Source organism: Mizuhopecten yessoensis, unplaced genomic scaffold, assembly GCF_002113885.1.
Source record: "Mizuhopecten yessoensis strain PY_sf001 unplaced genomic scaffold, ASM211388v2 scaffold11015, whole genome shotgun sequence".
In the NCBI taxonomy this organism is placed as follows: Eukaryota; Metazoa; Mollusca; class Bivalvia; order Pectinida; family Pectinidae; genus Mizuhopecten; species Mizuhopecten yessoensis.
In genome coordinates this window covers 458,096-472,351 of record NW_018408836.1, presented here as the reverse complement: position 1 = coordinate 472,351, position 14,256 = coordinate 458,096, and the positions used below count along the sequence as shown (strand labels likewise).

The 14,256-nt window shown below is 35.5% G+C and overlaps 1 protein-coding gene across 6 annotated transcripts in view; it reads left to right on the top strand.

Annotated features, from left to right (window-relative positions):
• Positions 1-6,599: 6,599 nt before the first annotated feature.
• LOC110464622 (zwei Ig domain protein zig-8-like) overlaps positions 6,600-14,256 on the top strand; it is a 138,759-nt gene continuing 131,102 nt past the window's right edge. For 5 of the 6 annotated variants that reach the window (XM_021519946.1, XM_021519948.1, XM_021519947.1 and 2 more), the window contains exon 1: positions 6,600-7,554. In XM_021519946.1, the coding sequence (XP_021375621.1) occupies positions 7,452-7,554 (103 nt within the window). In that variant the 5' untranslated portion in view covers positions 6,600-7,451. The remainder of the gene's footprint in view (positions 7,555-14,256) is intronic. The other variant, XM_021519944.1, reaches the window with a different exon arrangement.

Here is a 14,256-nt window from a genome sequence, read left to right as displayed (position 1 = left end):
ATGTGTTTACTGGTTTCACCCTTATAACGTAGATTGTGTCCTCCTTACCGAGATGTGTTGACTGGTTTTACCCTTATAACGAAAAGCGTGTACTCCTTACCGAGATGGGTTGACTGGTTTCACCCTTATAACGGGGAGTGTGTCCTCCTAGCCGAGATGTTTTGACTGGTTTCACCCTTATAACGGGGAGTGTGTCCTCCTAGCCGAGATATGTTGACTGGTTTTACCCTTATAACGTAGAGTATTTCCTCCTAGCCGAGATGTGTTGACTGGGTTTGCCCTTATAACGTAGAATATGTCCTCCTTACCTAGATGTGTTGACTGGTTTCACCCGTATAACGTAGAGGGTGTCCTCCTTACCGAGATGTGTTGACTGGTTTTACCCTGATAACGTAGAGTATGTCCTCCTAGCCGAGATATGTTGACTGGTTTTACCCTTATAACGAAAAGCGTGTACTCCTTACCGAGATGGGTTGACTGGTTTCACCCTTATAACGAGGAGTGTGTCCTCATAACGTAGAGTGTGTCCTGCTAGCGGAGATCTGTTGACTAGTTTTACACTTGTAACGTAGAGTATGTCCTCCTTACTGAGATGTGTTGACTGGTTTTACCCTTATAACTTAGAGTGTGTCCTCACCCTTGTAACGTAGAGTGTGTCCTCCTAGCCGGGATGTGTTGACTGGTTTCACCCTTCTAACGTAGAGTATGTCCTCCTAGCCGAGATATGTTGACTGGTTTTACCCTTATAACTTAGAGTGTGTCCTCACCCTTGTAACGTAGAGTGTGTCCTCCTAGCCGAGATATGTTGACTGGTTTTACCCTTATAACGTAGAGTATGTCCTCGCTACCGAGATGTGTTGACTGGTTTCACTATTGTAACGTAGAGTATGTCCTCCTTACTGAGATGTGTTGACTGGTTTTACCCTGATAACGTAGAGTGTGTCCTCCTAGCCGGGATGTGTTGACTGGTTTCACCCTGATAATGTATAGTACGTCCTCCTAGCCGAGATGTGTTGACTGGTTACACCCTTATAACGTAGAGTATGTCCTCCTAGCCGAGATATGTTGACTGGTTTTACCCTTATAACTTAGAGTGTGTCCTCACCCTTGTAACGTAGAGTGTGTCCTCCTAGCCGAGATATGTTGACTGGTTTTACCCTTATAACGTAGACTGTGTCCTCCTAACCGAGATCTGTTGTCTGGTTTTACCTTTATAACGTAGAGTGTGTCCTCCGTACCGAGATGTGTTGACTGGTTTTACCCTGATAACGTAGAGTATGTCCTCCTAGCCGAGATATGTTGACTGGTTTTACCCTTATAACGTAGACTGTGTCCTCCTTACCGAGATCTGTTGACTGGTTTCACCCTTATAACGTAGAGTATGTCCTCCTAGCCGAGATATGTTGACTGGTTTTACCCTTATAACGTAGAGTATTTCCTCCTAGCCGAGATGTGTTGACTGGTTACACCCTTATAACGTAGAGTATGTCCTCCTAGCCGAGATGTGTTTACTGGTTTCACCCTTATAACGTAGAGTGTGGCCTCCTAGCCGAGATGTGTTGACTGGGTTTGCCCTTATAACGTAGAATATGTCCTCCTTACCGAGATGTGTTGACTGGTTTTACCCTTATAACGTAGAGTATGTCCTCGCTACCGAGATGTGTTGACTGGTTTCACCCTTATAACGTAGAGTATGTCCTCCTTACCGAGATGTGTTGACTGGTTTCACCCTTATCACGTAGAGTGTGTCGTCCTTGCCGAGATTTGTTGACTGGTTTCACTATTGTAACGTAGAGTATGTCCTCCTTACCGAGATTTGTTGACTGGTTTCACCCTGATAACGTATAGTATGTCCTCCTAGCCGAAATGTGTTGACTGGTTTCACCCTTATCACGTAGAGCGTGTCGTCCTTGCCGAGATTTGTTGACTTGTTTCACTATTGTAACGTAGAGTATGTCCTCCTTACCGAGATTTGTTGACTGGTTTCTCCCTTATAACGTAGAGTGTGTCCTCCTCACCGAGATGTGTTGACTGGTTTCACCCTGATAATGTTTAGTATGTCCTCCTAGCCGAGATGTGTTGACGTCTTTTCTACGATGAGGATGTCAAACTAGTTGATAATCAGTTTTTTGATGAAAGGAACGATAAGTACAGAAAGTATTGACTTATTCCGGGTTACCCTTATAACGTAGACTGTGTCCTCCTTACCGAGATCTGTTGACTGGTTTTACCCTTATAATGTATAGTATGTCCTCCTAGCCGAAATGTGTTGACTGGTTTCACCCTTATCACGTAGAGTGTGTCCTCCTTACCGAGATTTGTTGACTGGTTTCACTATTGTAACGTAGAGTATGTCCTCCTAGCCGTGATGTGTTGACGTCTTTTCTACGATTAGGATGTCAAACTAGTTGATAATCAGTTTTTTGATGAAAGGAACGATAAGTACAGAAAGTATTGACTTATTCCGGGTTACCCTTATAACGTAGACTGTGTCCTCCTTACCGAGATCTGTTGACTGGTTTTACCCTTATAATGTATAGTATGTCCTCCTAGCCGAAATGTGTTGACTGGTTTCACCCTTATGACGTAGAGTATGTCCTCCTAGCCGTGATGTGTTGACGTCTTTTCTACGATGAGGATGTCAAACTAGTTGATAATCAGTTTTTAGATGAAAGGAACGATAAGTACAGAAAGTATTGTAGAGTGTGTCCTCCTTACCGAGGTGTGTTGACTGGTTTCACCCTTATCACGTAGAGCGTGTCGTCCTTGCCGAGATTTGTTGACTTGTTTCACTATTGTAACGTAGAGTATGTCCTCCTAGCTGTCAAGTCTTTTCTACGATGAGGATGTCAAACTAGTTGATAATCAGTTTTTTGATGAAAGGAACGATAAGTACAGAAAGTATTGACTTATTCCGGGTTACCCTTATAACGTAGACTGTGTCCTCCTTACCGAGATCTGTTGACTGGTTTTACCCTGATAACGAAGAGTGTGTCCTCCTTAACGAGATGTGTTGACTGGTTTTACCTTTGTAACGTAGAGTATGTCCTCCTAGCTGTCAAGTCTTTTCTACCATGAGGATGTCAAACTAGTTGATAATCAGTTTTTTGATGAAAGGAACGATAAGTACAGAAAGTATTGTAGAGTGTGTCCTCCTTACCGAGGTGTGTTGACTGGTTTCACCCTTATGACGTAGAGTATGTCCTCCTAGCCGAGACGTGTTGACGTCTTTTCTACGATGAGGATGTCAAACTAGTTGATAATCAGTTTTTAGATGAAAGGAACGATAAGTACAGAAAGTATTGTAGAGTGTGTCCTCCTTACCGAGATTTGTTGACTGGTTTCACCCTTATAACGGAGAGTGTGTCCTCCTTACCGAGATTTGTTGACTGGTTTCACCCTTGTAACGTAGAGTATGTCCTCCTAGCCGAGATGTGTTGACTAGTTTTACACTTGTAACGTAGAGTATGTCCTCCTTACCGAGATTTGTTGACTGGTTTCACCCTTATAACGTAGAGTATGTCCTCCTAGCCGAGATGTGTTGACGTCTTTTCTACGATGAGGATGTCAAACTAGTTGATAATCAGTTTTTAGATGAAAGGAACGATAAGTACAGAAAGTATTGACTTATTCCGGGCACATTATCTTAACTAGTGTTCTGGATTTCCTTTTTTTCAAAACAAAACAAATCATGAATACCTGAAAGATGTACATGTATATTGTGAATTCTTGTTTATGCTGTTGGCGATTTATTACAGAAAATCTGAACAAACAAAACTAAAATTCAGATACACATAACTTGTTGAAATGTATATTTTGATTAACCACGAATAGAGCCTCCTACCAAAGGTATGTAGAAGCTTTGCTGTAAAACGATATACGAAATGTCAACACAAAACTTTTACTGTATAGGAAATAGTATGTATGAATGTTACTGTATAGGAAATGGTATTCAGGAATGTTACTGTATAGGAAATAGTATGTATGAATTTTACTGTATAGGAAATAGTATGTATGAATGTTACTGTATAGGAAATAGTATGAAGGAATGTTACTGTATAGGAAATAGTATGTATGAATGTTACCGTATAGGAAATAGTATGCAGGAATGTTACTGTATAGGAAATAGTATGTATGAATTTTACTGTATAGATAATAGTATGTATGAATGTTACTGTATAGGAAATAGTATGAAAGAATGTTACTGTATAGGAAATAGAATGTATGAATGTTACTGTATAGGAAATAATATGAAGGAATTTTACTGTATAGGAAATAGTACATGTATGGAGGAATTTTACTGTATTGGAAATAGTATGAAGGAATTTTACTGTATAGGAAATAGTACATGTATGAAGGAATTTTACTGTATAGGAAATAGTATTTATGAATGTTACTGTATAGGAAATAATATGAAGGAATTTTACTGTATAAGAAATAGTATGTAGGAATGTTACTGTAAAGGAAATAGTAAGGAGGAATTTTACTGTATAGGAAATAGTATGAAGGAATTTTACTGTATAGGAAATATTATGTATGAATGTTACTGTATAGGAAATAGTATGTATGAATGTTACTGTATAGGAAATAGTATGTATGAATTTTACTGTATAGGAAATAGTATGTCTGAATGTTACTGTATAGGAAATAGTATGAAGGAATGTTAGTGTATAGGAAATAGTATGTATGAATGTTATTGTATAGGAAATAGTATGCAGGAATGTTACTGTATAGGAAATAGTATGAAGCAATGTTAGTGTATAGGAAATAGAATGTATGAATGTTATTGTATAGGAAATAGTATGCATGAATGTTACTGTATAGGAAATAGTATGAAGGAATTTTTGCTGTATAGGAAATAGTACATGTATGAAGGAATTTTACTGTATAAGAAATAGTATGTAGGAATTTTACTGTATAGGAAATAGTATGCAGGAATGTTACTGTATAGGAAATAGTATGTATGAATGTTACTGTATAGGAAATAGTATGAAGGAATTTTACTGTATAGGAAATAGTATGAAGGAATTTTACGGTATAGGAAATAGTATGAAGGAATTTTACTGTATAGGAAATAGTATGAAGGAATTTTACTGTATAGGAAATAGTATGCAGGAATGTTACTGTAAAGGAAACAGTATGCAGGAATTTTACTGTATAAAAAATAGTATTCAGGAATGTTACTGTAAAGGAAATAGTATGAAAGAATTTTACTGTATAGAAAATAGTATGCAGGAATGTTACTGTATAGGAAATAGTATGCAGGAATTCTACTGTAATGGAAATAGTATTCAGGAATTTTACTGAATAGGAAATAGTATGCAGGAATGTTACTGTATAGGAAACAGTATTCAGGAATTTTACTGTATAGGAAATGGTATGCAGGAATGTTATTGTATAGGAAATAGTATGCAGGAATGTTACTGTATAGGAAATAGTATGCAGGAATATTACTGTACAGGAAACAGTATTCTGGAATTTTACTGTATAGGAAATGGTATGCAGGAATGTTATTGTATAGGAAATAGTATGCAGGAATGTTACTGTATAGGAAATAGTATGAAGGAATGTTACTGTATAGGAAATAGTATGCAGAGATTTTACTGTATAGGAAATAGTATGCAGGAATTGTACTGTATAGGAAATAGTATGCAGGAATGTTACGGTATAGGAAATAGTATGCAGGAATTGTACTGTATAGGAAACAGTATGCAGAGATTTTACTGCATACTATATAATATACAAGATCTTAACTGGATATGATGTATATGAAATATTAAGCAAGAGCTTTACTGCATTGGAATTTATTTCACAGAATAAAAACGTCCCTCGTGGCGAAACTTCTGTTCACTTTCAACATTACTCCATTTAATTACAAAATATTTGTTACAAAAAAAAAAATGGAGATTTACTGTTGATTCATTTGTGCAAAAAATGCTTTATATTGAAACATTGACCATTTTCCATAAAAGGCTGTCTCAGCATTAGCAGCACGCGCAGTTTGACGTCATCCTTGGACACACTGATGTTGGGACTAAATGTGACTTGATTGTGTAGTCTCCATCTCGGGGTATCGACCTGTGAACGTACATTTGTTCTGACGGCTCATCAGTGTATATATATAACACTCGGCCGAGACGCACCCGGGACCAGACTTAAACAATTAGTTTTAGACAACATCCCAATTCCGTATCGACCGCGAGTCTGTCTTCATGTATTAAGCAAAACACATATTGAAGTTCTTCAATCATCCGTCTGTTTGAATTGTTTTGTATTGTTTTTTCTATAGTTGTATCACTGATACTGGTGTATCTGTTCGCCTTTCGGAGGTCCGCTCCATCTATTTCTAGATGGTTGTACAGGCCACTGTATTGTACATCAGACGTACACAGGCTACATTACCGTTAGAAACCTTTTTTATGACGAGGATAAGATGTAACATAAATAAAAGGGCCACTTGCATATTCTACATGGCTTTGTATACAGCATCATTACAAGTACCTCCCTGTGTTACATCAATATCTGCCGCCCCTCTGGGTTAATGGTGCCACACCGAATCTTCGACGGGGACCAATCCGTCAATACCCTCAGCACCAGTGATACACTTCAAGGGCGTCAGCAGCGATCTTACCCCACATAGTAGTCCAAATGTCAATGAATCCAATGAGCCTGTTATTAGAACATGCAAGAAACAGTTGGACGAAGCAAACACACTAGGATTTTCCACCACTAGTTTAAAAGGTTTAGCGAGCCGTTCGTTCTCCCGGGTATAGTTGTCTGTTAGGGTAAGACGGTCGATGTCCAAACAATGGGGTGGGACCTGCAGAGCAGTGACCAATGGTCAAGTGGTTCTGGAACTACGCACATTTGTATATATGTCCGAGTGTAACGGTCAATATGTATGATAAAGGGGTTCTAGCACGCGGTATGTATATGAAGGTACGGGTATGGCCTGGATGGGACACAGTACCGGACATCTCCTCACACACAACGCACGCCGTCTAACTAACGTGGCTATTTGTTGATTTATTTGCAGAACAAATGAAGGTGGAGTAGTAGTAGCGGTAACGCAGCGACAGCAGTACCAGCAGCAGCAGCAACCCGCCTCAGCCTCAGCCAGCCAGCCAGCACAACTATCACAACAGCGCTAATGATACCACTCGCTTTCTACCCGGACCGGAAAACTGCGGGACGCAAGTATTAAATGGTGACATCCCACAGTGGCAATGGTCAAGTAAAGCAGGTGACATCTCGGGATGACCCTTCACGCTCTTGGACGTAATTGTTCCAGTGGACATAGCTGGTTACGCTAGTGATTCTGTTGGATAATTGTTACAGTGGAAATTATTTCATCTTTGTTACATTTTTATATTTCTTCTCAAAAGTTGTACTTGGATATTTGTGAGCTCGGAGACCAATTCGGTTCATTTGTGAGCGATACATACTTGATTATGCTGAGGAAAAGTAAACTTAAAGATCCTCGGAGTGACGTCAAAGGAATATACCTGATGACAGTGGTAGAGGGACTATACGTTCAGTTACTGCTGATGTGTGGTAAGTAGATAATAATGAGATTACACGATCAGGTCACGACAGCCCCGGGCCCTCCTCCGTCAGCACGGCCACACGCACCAACATGCCATTATACAATGTCTGTCCATTAATTAACAATCCCCCTTTTAATTCTGTTGCTGGAAAATAGCTTCTTTTTTTTTTACATGGTTTCATCGTTTGATTTACAAAAAAATAAATTGTTAAGGTAATTGTTTGACGCCCTGCTAGCATTTGACATCGTTACGATGCCATCGTTAATCCTAAATAAATAAATGAATAAGAATGTTCTACCGATTAAAATGTTAAAGATATTTATAACCGTACTAGTTTGTGGATGATCAACCGAGTTATTGTGTCGGTATTTTATCAGATGTATGAGAATTTTTACATACACACAAATATTGCCCCAACCCTTTTTGACACGTTCTGATAACACCAGAACTGTATTGTTGGTCGTACAGGCACTTTACACATTTTTATTAGGTTTATCAGTACCTGGTAATGTCTGGATAATGTCCAGGTATACATGTACGCACGGACAGAAAGGGAACAGGTTTCTCCTCTCTAGTGAATAAAACCCGAGAATTAATTACACGTACACGGGATGCATACAAACTAAAGCGGGATCATAGTTTTTTCTGTATTTTGTAGGAGAATAATAATGGAAAAATGATATCCCAACTCGGTATCAGAAATAGTGTGTGGTTATTAAATAATTAGTTTCCATTATTAGGTCTTATTAAAAATCAATTATATATATTTCCCAGGGATATTTCCTTATTTTCGCACTGATGATCGCGCCAACATTGTATACATACATTGATTTATATTATATTCCATGAGACAGCGACATAATCACTAATCAACTATAATCCGCGTGATTCCATTTTTCGCACGATATTCAGACGACATCCGATTACAGCAGGTTTTAGTCGCGCTACAAGCTTACACTTTTCCTTATAGCTTTCTTGCCTTTAAATTTTACACATGTCAATTTTGGTTAGATCATTTTTTCAGACCAAGGACATTCTATTCAACTCTGTATAGATTTTTGTTTAATGCAATTTACTAGATCTTCTGTATACGACAGACTGTCTGTCTTGGTTAAAACGTTATTGACATAACATGTATGTGTATGTACACGTTGTCATTTCATCTCCGATATGGACCGTATGATTAACATGCTGCCTCGCTTCTTTATGAGAAAGGTATAGATTTCACGACGAAATTTTACATATTTTGTTTCCCACAAGTCTTCATCTGGACAAACCTCTTATCAGGATAACCCTCCATCTCGACATTGCTATTCAGGATAACCCTCTATCTCGACATTGCTTTTCACGACAACTCTTCATCCTGACATACTGCTTTTTACTGCAAACCCTCATCGCGACTCTCTGCTTTCTATTATCCTACTTTTCAAGGCAGAACCATTTTCAGTATCGTCTTCATCTAGACAAACACATTCACTAAAACGTTTTCATTCAGATAGTAGTATATTCATGCTAAGTCTCTACATATTGTTTTTCATTATCCTTTTCCTCTAAGCAATATTGATTTTCGTTATCTTCTTCATCAAGAAAACACTGAACTATATACTAGCGCATTTAACTGTATACACGTAATCCTGTTTTTGTGAGCGTATCACCGTCTTCTGGATATTGCTGTTGGCCGTCCTCGAAAAGTTACTTTGCGTCATGTGTTCAGTTTTTGATTTGTCATTAAAATGATTATATTTTACATTATGACTTGATAAATCAAACACATTGTTACAACGTCGTTAAAACGATTTTTATTTCTTATTACAGAAAAGGCTATTTTACATTATTGCTTGATGAAGCAAAGACTATTTTACTCGATCGCTTGTTATAGAAGAGACTATTTTACATGATCGCTTAACATAGCAAAAAAAGACCATTTCACATTATCGTTTGATAAAGAAGGTTTTTTGTAAATTATCAGTTGATTAAACAAACACTGTTTTACACGATCGCTTGATATTGAAAAACGGCTTTATACTAAAAACAAGCATTTTACTTGATCTCATGGTGGCTCGATTCAGATGTGTAATGCAAAATACTGTTTTTCATCATCGCCATACAGACAGCGCAATGCTCAAAATAGACAATTCTACATGTATATGTATGTAGGTCATAGCTACCTGATATGATGCATAGACCATCTAGTAAATCCATGTTCGTCTTCAAGACAATTTCTACACGGCAATATTTCTTTTTACATTATGTAAGTATCAAATAATTCCTGGTAATAATCCTCTGGACTGTATCATATTTTACCTAAACTTTTAGTTTACCATCCATAAAACTTCGTCTAGACAGTATTATTTCCTTAATTCTAAAGGGAGCAATACGTCCGGGAAATCAGGGAAAGAAAAAAGGAACGAGCATAAGATTTGTTTTATTTTCTGCTTTGGTTCGTTCTGCTAACGTCAGCATCTTTCTGTTTCCATTTGAGACATCATAACACGATTGTCCACACTTGAATGCTATCGTATCTCATTTCAACACATGCATAGCAAATAATTTTCCCCGGAAAATCCTTAGCAAGCGTAAAGCTGGTACATGTATTATTTTCTATCCGCGGTGTAAATTTCATATGGTTCTCCAAATACATTTAACTCAATTTACAAACCTTAAATACCACGCATAACACCGTCAAACTTCTTAAATACCACGCATAACACCGTCTAACTGCTTAAATACCACGCATAACGCCGTCAAACTTCTTAAATACCACGCATAACACCGTCTAACTGCTTAAATACCACGCATAACACCGTCTAACTGCTTACATACCACGCGTAACACCGTCTAACTGCTTAAATACCACGCATAACGCCGTCAAACTTCTTAAATACCACGCGTAACACCGTCTAACTGCTTAAATACCACGCATAACACCGTCTAACTGCTTAAATACCACGCGTAAAACCGTATAATCAAATCAAAACCATTAACTGGTTAAGTACCACAAATCAAAACCATAAACTGGTTAAGTACCACAAATCAAAACCATAAACCGCTTAAAAACCGCTTATACATTACACATCAAAACCGTTAAATGCTTAAATACATGTACTACGTATCAACATAATTAATTGCTTAAATACGACACTTCAAAACCATTTAATGCTTAAATATCACACATCAAAACCATTCACTGCTTTAATACCACAAATGCAAACCATTAACTGCTTAGATACCGCAAACTAAAACCATTAACTGCTTAAATACGACACATCAAAACATTTCACTGCTTTAATACCGCAAACTAAAACCATTAACTGCTTAAATACTATACACATCAAAACCATTAGCTGCTTCAATACGACACATCAAAACCTGAAACTGCCCAAACACTACACATTTCTTACCTCTAACTCATTTTGCTTAAATACTTCACATCACCAAAAACTTGTTCAGTACTTAAATTGATGTCGACAGTCACTTTTTAACTATGATAACAAGTGTATCATGTACATTGTAAGTATGGTAGAGTATACATATACTTTGTATGTATGATAGAGTATACATATACAATGTACATGTATGTTTGTTAAAGTATACATATACAATGTATATACATTTATGATAGCTTATTCATATACATTGTAAGCATGATAGAATATACACATACAATGTATATATGATAGGGTATACATATACATTGTATATATGATAGGGTATACATATACATTGTTTATATGATAGGGTATACATATACATTGTATATATGATAGGGTTGACATTTACATTGTAAATATGATAGGGTAGACATATACAATGTATATATGATAGGGTATACATATACATTGTATATATGATAGGGTATACATATACATTGTATATATGATAGGGTATACATATACATTGTATATATGATAGGGTATACATATACATTGTATATATGATAGGGTATACATATACATTGTATATATGATAGGGTATACATATACATTGTATATATGATAGGGTTGACATTTACATTGTAAATATGATAGGGTAGACATATACAATGTATATATGATAGGGTATACATATACATTGTATATATGATAGGGTATACATATACATTGTATATACATTTATGATAGCTTATACATATACATTGTATGTATGATAGAATATATACATACAATGTATATATGATAGGGTATACATATACATTGTATATATGATAGGGTATACATATACATTGTACAAATGTATATATATTTATGATAGCTTATACATATACATTGTATGTATGATAGAATATACACATACAATGTATATATGATAGAGTATACATATACAATGTATATACATTTATGATAGCTTAAACATGTACATTGTATGTATGATAGAATATACATATACATTGTATATATGATAGGGTATACATATACATTGTATATATGATAGGGTAGACATATACATTGAATATATGATAGGGTAGACATAAACATTGAATATATGATAGGGTAGACATAAACATTGAATATATGATAGGGTCGACATAAACATTGAATATATGAAAGGGTAGACATAAACATTGTATATACGATAGGGTAGACATAAACATTGTATATATGATAGGCTACACATATACATTGTATACATGATAGGGTATACATATAGATTGTATATATGATAGAGTATACATATACATTGTTGGTATGATAGGGTATACATATGCATTGTAAATATGATAGGGTAGATATAAACATTGAATATATGATAGGGTATACAGATACAATGTATATATTAGGGGGGAGACATATACAATGTAAATATGATAGGGTAGATATAAACATTGAATATATGATAGGGTCGACATAAACATTGAATATATGATAGGGTCGACATATGCAATGTATATATGATATGGTATACATATACAATTTATATATGATATGGTATACATATACAATTTATATATGATAGGGTAGACATATACAATGTATATATGATAGGGTATACATATACAATGTATATATGATAGAGTAGACATATACAATGTATATATTAAAGGGTAGACATATACAATGCATATATGATAGGGTAAACATATACATTGTATGTATATATTCTATCATACATACAATGTATATGTATACCCTTTCATACAAACAATGTAAATGTAGTCCCTATCATATATACATTGTATCTGTATACCCTATCATATATGAATTGTATATGTAGTCCCTATCATATATACATTGTATCTGTATACCCTATCATACCAACAATGTATATGTAGTCACTATCATATATACAATGTAGATGTCTACCCTATCAAATATACAATGTATATATGATAGGGTATACATATACATTGTTTATATGATAGGGACTACATATACAATGTATATATGATATGGTATACATGTACATTGTATATATGATAGGGACTACATTTACATTGTTTGTATGATAGGGTATACATATACATTGTATATATGATAGGGACTACATATACAATTCATATATGATAGGGTATACATATACAATGTATATATGATAGGGTAAACATATACATTGTATATATGATAGAGTATGCATATACATTGTATATATGATAGGGACTACATATACAATTTATATATGATATGGTATACATATACAATTTATATATGATATGGTATACATATACAATGTATATATGATAGGGTATACATATACATTGTATATATGATAGAGTATACATATACATTGTATATATGATAGAGTATACATATACATTGTATATATGATAGTGACTACATATACATTGTTTGTATGATAGAGTATGCATACGGAACAATCATACCTCAAGTGACAATGACGTAATGTAGGATCTTAAACTTTTGTACATGAACGCTGTCGTACCGTTCTGATTTTCAGCTACAATTGTTATAAAAATATGAATATAATTTCGATAAATTTTCAGTTGTTGATGTGGTTACCAACATAGTCTGAGCTTTAACATCAGTGTTGTACATTCACATATCGCCTAGCTATTCATCGAACAAAAAAACAAAGTAGGCAACCCGACTTATATATACAGTATAGCGAGTTATCCACTGGTATATCATGATTAATATAGTGTTCGCGTGTTTTATATGTACATTTTATCATTCCTGTGTTCGTTGCGGAATGATTGGGGGTACCTAAACATGTTTACTACAGAATGAGAAGGTTGCCGGGAAGGTGTTTCGAAGTAATCGTTGTTTCTAGAAATTTTTAACTTTTATATATATTGTTTATTTACTGGATTAATTGTTTTGGTAAAATAATAACACCACTTCATTTTCTAACATCTGAATAAATAATTTTGCTAGATCTGCTATTTCATGGTGCGACTGATATTTGTGTGAACACACACGTTATACATGTACTACACGTGTGTAACACACTATAACAGCGGTGTAATGTGTGTCTCTGGGAAGCAAAACACTATAACATTCAATTTATATAATTTCATTTTAAATCCATTTTATTGTATCAAATGTTCAAAAGGATTGGACACAGTCATTGTCTATACATTGTTAAAGCACTTCCATTCATGAAACACTGTAACAACTATGTGTTGTGTACATTTATAATACACGGAAACATAACACGTGTGTTCTGTACATTGTAATACAATGCGACAACCGTAAACAGTGAATTCTTGTCAAACATACACACGTGTGTATTACACGGAAACATAACACGTGTT